This window comes from Drosophila mauritiana, chromosome 3R, assembly GCF_004382145.1.
Source record: "Drosophila mauritiana strain mau12 chromosome 3R, ASM438214v1, whole genome shotgun sequence".
Taxonomy (NCBI): domain Eukaryota; kingdom Metazoa; phylum Arthropoda; class Insecta; order Diptera; family Drosophilidae; genus Drosophila; species Drosophila mauritiana.
The window spans coordinates 28286685-28297019 of record NC_046670.1 but is presented as its reverse complement, the minus strand read 5'-3'; the positions used below and the strand labels follow the sequence as shown (position 1 = coordinate 28297019).

The 10335-nt window shown below is 48.2% G+C and overlaps 1 protein-coding gene across 1 annotated transcript; it reads right to left on the bottom strand.

Annotated features, from left to right (window-relative positions):
• Positions 1–2292: 2292 nt before the first annotated feature.
• On the bottom strand, positions 2293–10075 carry LOC117144194. The gene is made up of 7 exons (XM_033309243.1): positions 9715–10075; positions 6567–7064; positions 6154–6314; positions 5596–5797; positions 4109–5298; positions 3287–3511; positions 2293–3060 (listed from the first exon to the last, which is right to left on the bottom strand). The coding sequence occupies exons 2-7, from the start codon at positions 7034–7036 to the stop codon at positions 2966–2968; spliced, it is 2343 nt and encodes a 780-aa protein (XP_033165134.1). The 5' UTR covers positions 7037–7064; positions 9715–10075; the 3' UTR covers positions 2293–2965.
• Between the last annotated feature and the right edge of the window lie 260 nt (positions 10076–10335).

The following is a 10335-nucleotide window of genomic DNA, read 5'->3' as shown; positions in this document are numbered from 1 at the left end:
GACTTGCAAATCGATTTGCAGGCGGGCAGTTGCATAATCGTTAATTAGGCGAGTACACAAAGGGAAAATGGTTGTAGTTTCGACGTTTTGAACGTCTTGGCAGTCTTAATACGGCTTCAGGCGCTGCAAACTATCAGTGTATGGCAAATATATATATGCCATATTCATAGAAATTGCAAATACTCGTTAATCAAAAATCAATTAAATTTTATTATCAACCAATCAAACCATCAGCCAGGAAACGATTTAATTTTTCGCTGTGCACAATTGCATTCTCGGCTAGCTCCAAGTGAATGCTGAATTCGAATTTGATTAGTGTGGAATCAATCGCAGTCCGTGGAAACTCCACACATATCCAAGCTGTTAGCTGAACTTCGTGCTTTAACGCGCATTGCGCGTAATGCATTTTCAATGCTGCCGTTGTTGCAGTGGAAGATGTGGAAAAGAACCGCAATGCCACAGCCACTAACGATATCCAAGTGATGGCCACTTGATGCTCCCGAATCGATCGTGGCCCAATCTGGAGCGATTCGGCGGGTATTGCCCCTGCGTGCGTGATCTAAGAATTAAGTTTCGAATTATGGTTCCGTTCCACTGGCACTGGCTTAGCTAGAAAATGAGTTGCAAATGCCTGGCAGTTGTATTTCCGTCAGGCCATTGTCTCGTCAGCAATTCATAAAGGTTATGAGGCAGCATCCGCGAAAAAAACCGGCTACCCACCCAGATTGTTGGTCCCCAAGGGCCATGGCCATCTGTTGACATTGCCGCGGACATTGTCAAGGCGAGCACTTTATTTGCTGCTCGTTTGACATAAACATTTGCCCAGCGGACAACTGAATGGCCGAGGCCTCTGTTCGGCTCCTTATAAAGAGCCAACGACACATCGAAGGCAGCAATTTTTGAAATACGCATTGCAGAATTTATGTTATGCGTGCCTACGTGCCTCCGTGGCTCGCAACTGGCGATTCGCGAGTCCCGCGGTGACAAAAATATAGAAAAGAAAGACGCCAGCCAGCGCAGCGCCAAACGGATGCTGTGCATTCACGGAAAGTGTTCAAAGACTTTCGCTGAGCCGGGGAGCAGGGAGCACAGAAGTCTCGGGGACATTAGAAACGAATCGGGAGGCTGGACAAAAATACATTAAAAAAGGAGTCGCGAGGAGTCGAGAGGAGTCGCCTCCTCAGGAGGCTTTGTCTAAATTTGGATGGCCATGTCAGTGACAGCATTTGACTTGGCAACTTTTCATGTTCATGTTCGCCAACTTGCGCCGAGTTCAAAGCATCAGATTCGAGATAATGTTAAACATTTCCTTTCAAATTGTTTTTGCCCGCTGCTGCCGCCTGCCTTCTGTGCTTTTTTTCTGTTCCTCTCGGCCACTGCCATCTTGGGATGGGTTGATAGAAAATCAGTAATAATTATGACTAAAAATTATGGTGACTTTTCATTTAGTCGCATATGAAGAATGGCTCAAAGAAAGTCTCAGGAGCTTGGTATTTAGCCCCTGACAAACAAAGAAACGTCCAGGTGATCGGTAACTGGATATTCTTATTGAATTCAAGAAATCCGCGTCTCTCTTTGAAAGTGCTTCTCGACTCCAAACCATACAATACAACAAGTAATTTCACCTAATTTGTATATATTAATTGAGAATATTAAGACGAAGGTATGCTTTCTTTTATTGGTTTTCCTGCGAAATACATTTGTACCTTCTTTCACCTTCCTTGTTTTCAACGCCTACATATAAGGCAACCTAGTTTGGGGTGCTCGAGCCCAGTCAAACATTCCTAAAGTAAAAGCCCCATTTGCACCACCCACTCAGACTGAATGTGGGTGAAATCATGTTAATGAAGTGGTTTACCTGCAATTCATAGCCCTCGTTTCCTCTCCCAATTAGTTTGTCACTTTTACTGCGGGCAACTCGACTTTGAACTGTTGGCTGTAAACAGGGTTCAGCGCCATTTAGACAAGGCTCAGTTTATACTGGGGCCAATTTTCCACCTGGTGAGTGGGGCACCAAAGCCGCCAATTTGGAGCACCAACAACGCGGGAGGAGGCCTAAACGCTGCTCTTGATTGATTTGTATCAACGTTTATTAGGCTAAAACCAACAATCATGGCCGGGGCTTGAGGTTTTGGCCTTGTTAGAGCTGCAGACTGCAGATTGCAGATTGCAGGTCGCAGTCGATTGCAGATCGATTGACGTTGACAGTGACGGGCAAATTTTGTTTTCCGCTAACGCAGGCCGAACAAAGCTCGATCGAAAGAAAATAAAAGTAATGCAAACGCAAACGAGTATCTTTCTAATACGTTTATTTACCTTTTATAGCATCTGAAGTTTTGTCTCTTGTTACATTTTTTGTGTATCTGTGTCTGTGATCGATTGGGCCTAGCATATAAGCATTAAGTTAAGTTAAGTTAAGTTAAGTGTTTAGGTATTATTAGACAGTCAAACCTCTTAAACGAGCAATGGTTGTCAGTTCGAAGCTCGCTTGAGAGGTTTGAATGGTTCGCACTACAACTAAGGAGCTTTACTTTCCGAGTTCCGAGTCTTAAGCTGATAGTATGTATGTCGACGTGTCCAGAGTAGTCTTAGTAGGTAAGTCTTATAGAGGGGCGCCTAAGTGCGCACACTTACATAGGTAATATAGTTAGGTGTAGGTATAAATATTAAGCTACGCTTCGTTTCTAAGGGGATCCCTTCACAGAGGAGTCCAGCTCTATGGCGGAAAGTCCGGGGAAGGGCGTCCATTCTCCATGTCTTGATCGTACATCTACTAACTAGATTATGAGCGGTGCTAAGTTTTGAGCTAAGTAGAATTTCATGCTAGTTGCTGCCTCTCCACCTGCAGCTCTGTCTCCGTCTGCACTTCTATCTTCTGTCTGCATATGGAGCTCCGACTGCATCTGCATCTCCATCTCCGTCTCCAACTGGCTTGTTAAAAGGCCATTCACTGGCGTTGACGTTCTTACCGCTTGTGTAACGTTCGCTTCTGCATATTGTCCCAGACTGCAATGACCGTCAGCTGGAGCAGCAGGAACAGAGCCCCGGCAATTATGAAGCCTGGATAGAGTTGTAAAAAGAGTTGAAGAAAATTTACGAGCTTATTTAATTAGCTGGGCACTCAGTCGGCAAGTCGGCAGTTCTTTCCAGCGGCTAGATGGCGCGACGGCACGCGATTAGCGCAAATCAATTCGCCACGCTCAGCGATACCAAATAGATGCCGCCGACTTGGAGCGACTTGCCACCGTGCTACACATTGGACTGGACCCCAGTGATCCCAACTCACCATAGCCGTTTATGCAAGTGTCCGATTTGGTGCCCAGATCCAGTTGCAATTTGGCCAGGCCATCCAGACCACCGGCCTCCGATCCGCTGCCTCCCGGTGCATCGGCGCCATTGAAGGCGAACTTATCGGTGATTTGTATCGATTGCACCAGCAGAATGTTCTCATCGCCGGCCGCCTGATGACTCACATCACGTTTTTGGCGTTCCGACTTAATGGCCAGCTCAACTGTGAAAAGGTAGCAGCGCATCCATCGAGCAGAAAATCACAAAAACACAAAAATTGCAGGCGAGCAAAGAAAAGCGGAGAGAAAGACGCAAACAAGAAATGAAATATGTTTTCTGGGAGCTGTTGTGTTGGGCCATCTAACCAGGGATGGTGTGCCAAGGTGGCACAGTGAGGAAGGTGCATGAGTCCCGAGAGTCTATATGAAATGACATTCAAATTGTATTGGCCAAGTGACAGTGGTATTGGTCTTATATGATCACTACTGTAAATTCGAAATTCTTGGTATCTAAAATTTACCACGAAACTGGTTTACTAACTTTGTAGTAAATTAAGAAATAATTACTTTACATGATTATTTAAAAAAAAAGAGAAGTAAAAGAGAAACCTGAGTATTAAATCTCCTTTTGGACAATTATGCAAGCTCCTCCTCACAGAACTGTAAAGATTTCCCTGTCAGTCGGAGTTAATGGCAACTGTCACATGGTGTGTTGTACTTGTGACCACCATCCACCATCTCGCCCCCTAAACATGGGTCACTTGGTGGCTGGGTTGGCCATCCCTGGTTATAAAGCTGGCCGAGAAGAACCGTTTACTTACCGCCATCAGTGCCGTTGAGCACCGATCGCTTGCGACGACCGTAGGACAGCAGCGACTTGAGCTCGCCGTTCTCATCGTTGTCGCAGATAACCGGTTCGCAGCGCGGTATGCAGGGCGTGACCAGGGCGCGGAACTGCACCAGCTCCGAGGAGGGGAACTTGAAGGCGTCGAACTGTGAGAGCAGCACCTTGCGATTGTTGGCCAGCTTTTGCATGGCACTCATTATGTACTGGTCCGTGGGACAGCCGTTGGCGTCGATCAGTGTGATTTCGGCGCTGTCCGTCCCGTCCATGGCCACCAGTTCCCTCACAAAGATCTCGTACGGGCTGTTGGCGTCGACGATCTCGAATCGCAGAGCCAGCGGATCCCCAACCTCGGCGATCCTCTTCATGTCGCTGCCATCACGTGCGGTGATCTTCATGATGACGTTCGGTGAATCGACGATGATTTCCTCACTGAGCGTAGACTCAATCTCCCCAGTCACACCAAGATCCACATTGTTAACCACCGTCTTGTTGGTCAAATCATACTGGCAGGATACGGCCAGGCCAAGATCGGACGAGGTGACAATCATATCGTGGTGCTGGATCACAATGTCGTTCATATACCTGCCATACGCGCTCTGACGCACATTGCATTCCAGGTCGTTGTACCGCATCTTGAGGTCGAACTCCAGTGAGTTGTTTACATTCACAGCACAAGATTTGGGTGCTCCCTTGGCGTACACCTTGCCATCGAACAGCTTGGAGGTCCTGATCTTGGTTATCATCTCACCGGAGCGGCAGTCGATGGAGACATTGTAGCAGGCGGACTGCTCGTAAGTGGCGGCCTCCTCGATGGAGAGGTAGGGCTCCGAGAGATCCGTCAGCGTGGCCCGGCTGTGGTGGGACAGGCGGCACACCAGTTCCCCGGTTTCGTTGTAGTCGTACGAATGACACCGGAACGGGGCCGTCAGGCAGAGGTCGCGGCACTCGTCCAGCGTCTGAACATTCTGGTGCACCGAGTCCACCGTCTTCAGAATGCGACCCGCTACGCGCTTGAACTCGCACAGCTTGCTGGGCTCCTCGGCGCAGTTGTTCTCCAGATAGTCGGCGCCATCGTAGGCCGCGATGTTCGCCTCGTCCGACAGCGTAATGCGATCCATGTCCGAGAGCTCGCACAGGCCAGAGTGCGCATAGTAGTTGGCCGATCTTCAGGTGGATCAGGTGCACGGAAAAAAATGAGATAGAAATGGGATTCAAATTAAATTAAAATCTAATATGCTGCCGTTTTGAATGGATACAGCTGTCATTAGATGAATATTGTTTATTTGTTCTAAAGAGTAAGAGATGTCCACTTTTTGTTCGTGTGCATTGGATAGTGTTTAGTGCTCAGTGTGGAGTGTGGAGTGCATTGAGCAGGAATGAAGAGGTGTGTACCCAAAGGAGGCGGGGTGGGTGTTTCAGTTCAAGAGGGTGGCTCTGTTGTAACGGTATAGCAGCACTTACCGGCAGGTGAACTCCGTTTCGCCCAGACACAGCTCGATGCAGTCGCGCCGCGTGGCCACACTCTGGCTGGCCTTGGCCCGCTCAGGGAGTCGGTAGCCCTGGACGCGATCGATGCACCAGGCCTTCGAGCAGGGACGCACTCCGAAGCAGGATTTCTGCGCGTAAACGGTGAACACGGGATACTGGGAGCGGGAAAGTGAACCTGAAAGAATGGAGGGAGGAATGCCAGATGGGGGCGGCGTTCATTGTGATTAGCGGGAAACATTTAACATACAAGCTGCGGGCCAAAGATCGTGATTGGGTGCTGGGTGCTCTTTAACCAGCAGCTACACATGAAAAAACCAACTGACAACAACTAACTAACTGAAGTTCATAGGCAAATAATACTTAAAATTTCTTAGATTAGCAAGCAAACGAAGCTGACAAAGAGCTGCATCAAATATAGTGACAATTAGGTTCTCACACTCAAGTGCACACTGTATTTGAGCTGTTTGCTTAGATTTAGATGCTGTCATTTTAGATTCTTAGTCCTGCTTTTTTTGTCCGGCGCAGACTCACCTGGCAACTGATCGGCGGTGCTGCGGAACATGACACACAGGCCCGTCTCGTAATTAACCGCGCTGCAAGATTCATTGGCCTGGCAGGCCTCCAGGCAGTCGGTCAGCATGAGGGTGCCGGGCAGCGTTTCCAATTGCTTCGATGGCGCCGATAGCACGTACCTGTGATGGTGGATTAACCAGAGAGTAACGCACATAAATTCTGGGGTCTCTGGGTTTTCGGGGGCCAGCCCAAGTGGGTGGTTTAGCGGCATTATAAATGGGGAAACCACCTTTACGATGTGTTAACAGGCAGTCGTGGGTATAATTTATGCTCCCCGCTGTGTGTGTGATTGTCTCTGTGATTGGCTCCATGGGCCATAGAGAACTAATTGCCCGCAATTAAGATTTATGCTCCATGGCGGTGACACTTACCCTGTTATGAGCTCAAAGCCAATCATATCCGGCTCGCAGTCCTCGTCCACCGAAGAGCTCCCCGAAGGTGTTGCCATGGGAGTGGGGTCCAGATCATCGGCCTTGGTCTCCGCAACAGCAGCAGCAGCAGCAGATGCAGCGGCAGGTGAGATGGCAGGTGGCACCGGGGCGGCGGCAGAAGCACCAGAGGAATCACCTAAAGAACCAGGTGGCGATGCGGCAATCGCTTCCGCTGGCTCAACGCTCAACGGTTTTGGTAGCTCGCTTCCGTTCGGCGGCGCAACTCCCGATCCCGCTCCCGTTGGCGGAATCGGTGTGGCATTGTTGCGCGGAAATGTCTTCAACGGTTTCACCGCCGGCCGCTTGGGCAACTTGCGTGCCGCCACCGAGGTGTCCACCAAAAGCAGCATTAAGCCCAGCAGCGCCATCATGCTGACTCCTCGTTTCTTTGTCATTGACCGCAGATGCATTTCAGACTATGTATACGTGTTCCGTATTCTGGAGGGGGAAATGGCAGGAAAAAATGAACGTTTTGGTAGCTTGGTTTTTAATTAGCATTTCAGTTTCTTCCCACTCCCATGCTTATCTCGTGATTAATTGCGCCGGCAGTTACAGTTAAGCATTAATAATGGGTTTAATACGGGCTATCCAGCAGTGCAATTGCGATTGCAACTGCAGTGGCAACGCCCACCAGCACGAAGGCACTGATTAATTGCCTCTGGATAGATGCAAAATCAATTTGGTTGATGCTCCCGACCCTCAGAAACGGCAGCACTTCTGATCTAAACGCTGCTCACACGCACGGCCAGAGGAATTAAAATAATGCCACTTGGCCAGGCGCACGCACAGGAAGCCAGGCACAAAGTAACAAAACACGAAAAACGAAAATGCCAAGAAATCCAAGAGAAGCACCTGGACCTTAAGCCAAGAAGCACTAGCTGGTAACTGAAATGGTCAGCTGGAATTCTGATTGGGCCCCTCCGATCACAATGCGATCGATATGGAGGAGAACACAACTGTTGAATGCTTTATGTTGGATCGTTAGTGGCTTTTGCGGTTCTTTTGCAGTCCCAGCTGCATGGAAAATGCATTACGTGTAATATGCGTTAAATCACAGACAGCCGGCCTTTCGTATCTATCCACATGCTCTTGACTTGATTTCCGCACTAATCGAATTCGACTGCAGTCCCGGCTTCGTGAGTGCCTCATAATCAACGATTATGCAATTGTCTGGCTGCAAATCAATTTCCATGGCTGCTGGTCAATGACACGGCCTGCTCAGCAGAGCGAGTCGCGTGCCCCTCGCAGGGACTAGGAATTCTATAAAATAAATAAGAGTGGGGAAAACATTCTAATCACCCGGTTTTTTCGCAGCTGGAGAAAAGCACTGTCAGCTAGTCAACTACTTAGCTACTGGCCCACTCAAATCACAATTTAAAGTTGTGGGTCAGTTGCCTTAGTGGGCCGATAAACTAATACGCAGATCCACAGATCCACAGAAACACAGATCCTCGGATCCGCAGTTGCAAACTCACGGACATGGAAATAAATTGCCATTTGGCAGCCGAGTTGCTCCTGCTGCGGATCGATCGAATGGAGATTTATATGTATGCATGCTCGCATCGGGACGTCTGACCATTTATCAGCCAGCTTAGCAACTAGTTTTTCGTTTAGCACACATATTTACAGCCAAATTTGACAGTTTGTTTTGGCCACGTTTTATGGAGTGTTGTGGGGTGAGTGAAGTGAGCGAGCGATCGAAAGCTTCTGAGTGAGACCTCTGCTGTTCGGATCTGGTTCGAAATTCGGGCTAATCCCGCTGTTTTCCTGCTGTCAAGGTGCCGATAAAGCACCTTTATGACACCAATACGCCAAAAACTAGTTGCTACTTAATTAGAATGGCGAGTGATTGGTCGGAAAAGTGTGCCAGGGAATGACATAACTGCCATTCGAGCTTATCTCAATTGAAGCGCTGCTCAGTGTAACTGTATAGTAAGCAATGTGCGCAGGTCGCCGCAGATGGAGCTGGAGCCAAGCAAGTTGGCCAGGAAAGCCACTTGGCAACTACTTCTTGGCCCGGCAGCTGGATTCTGGCTGCTGGCTGCTATCTTCATTTCATGGCTGGCAATTTGAAAACTGCACCCGCTGGCCATCGGCAGAAGGAGTTGGCTCCGCTTGGATGTGGATGTGGATGTGGATGTGGGTCACCCCGAGTTATTTATATAGAAATTCTTTTTTGTGGCTAGCAGAAATTTCTCAAAGTTAGCGACAAATCTTCAATTAATGGCCAGTGAAATTTCTCAACTATCAAAAGAGTCACAAAACTAGTTTCCCTTGGCTGCGGTGTATCAAAAAGCAAGAAGTATTGGAAAAGCTGGACAAAACTTTTCATTTCATGGCTCGAACATAACGGCAAATCAACCGCACCAATTCGAAAGCCATTAGGAAAGCCCTAATCTATGCACCCAAATCCATAAACATGATCTCCGAGCTCACGAAACACAGTCGCTCTAACTGTTGAACGCATTTCTGATCGTGGGGAATCCAATACTTGTCCGGAATATTAATGAGTTGGGTCACCGTTTAGCCAGGGTCATTTTCAAATGGTGCAGTGAATTGTGGAGCACGTTGTGCAGAGATTTGTCATTTTGATTCTTGGATTCTATCATGGGCAGCGAAAGTCTTACGCTCTTTTGAAATTCAAGTCTTTACCTGTCGGAGCCCCAGCTAATTGCCATTAAATGGTCACAACGAACCGTTGGCTGACCCAAATCACTGGACACCAGCAGGATTCCCAGTGGATTGTGAATCGACAAAGGAGCAAGATGTCTTGACCAGGCCGAAAGTTAATTGCCTGCAGAATTCTGCACATTTGGGAGTTGACGGGTACTGTACGCCGTGTTTCCGGCATGGCAAAAATGCCAGCCCCAGCTCCTAGGACTTATCTTGACGCTGGAAACTGGGCAACTTGGAAACTAATGTGACATCTCCTCGATGCTCTTTGTGTTGACATTCCCCCAAGCTTTCTCTAATGATCCATTGACCATTTTCGTTTAATTGATAGACATGTGGACATCCTGTTCGCTCGACAATTGACACCTTGTCAGGCATTAAATGTCATTTGATTTCAACGCGTTTTCAATTTTACCTTTATCACTGGAGTACTAGGTAAGGTATTAAAACCTTTTCGGAACTTCACTGCAGATGACAGGACCCGCACAAAACACACGGTCAATTTGTTTCTCGGAAACAAATGCTGTTTGATTTATGTCTTCTTATTTTTGATGAACCGAAACAACGCGCACCGCTCGAGCGACGTCCTCACTGTCGAAAGTGGAGCGCCCAACTGCCTCTTGTGTGATTTGGCTAAACGTTCTTATGCGAAACTCTTCGGGGAATTCCAGATCTCAGATGCTGGGCAAGATCGAATCGGATCGAGTTTGTTTGTTAGCTTCTATCACTGGAGCGCTAGCGACCGCCAGTTCGAGCACCTTGACACTGAATGCTCACTTCGAAGGCCGCGGAAAACGTTTTCAAGCTGGGAAGCCAACCATCGAAGGCCCAAGCGACGTCGGCAGAGGCAGCGGCGACTAACTCTCTTGTGGCCAAAAAGAAAAACCGGTAGAAGACGGAAAGCTAATGGACAAACAGCCGCTCTTTGCCAGCTCTCTTCTGCGAAGAGCGCTCTTTACTGGCTACAACTTTCTTTCAAGCCGCAGCTGCAGCTTTTCTCGCCAAGGGTCCGCTGCTTTTGGGTTTCTCGTTCTTG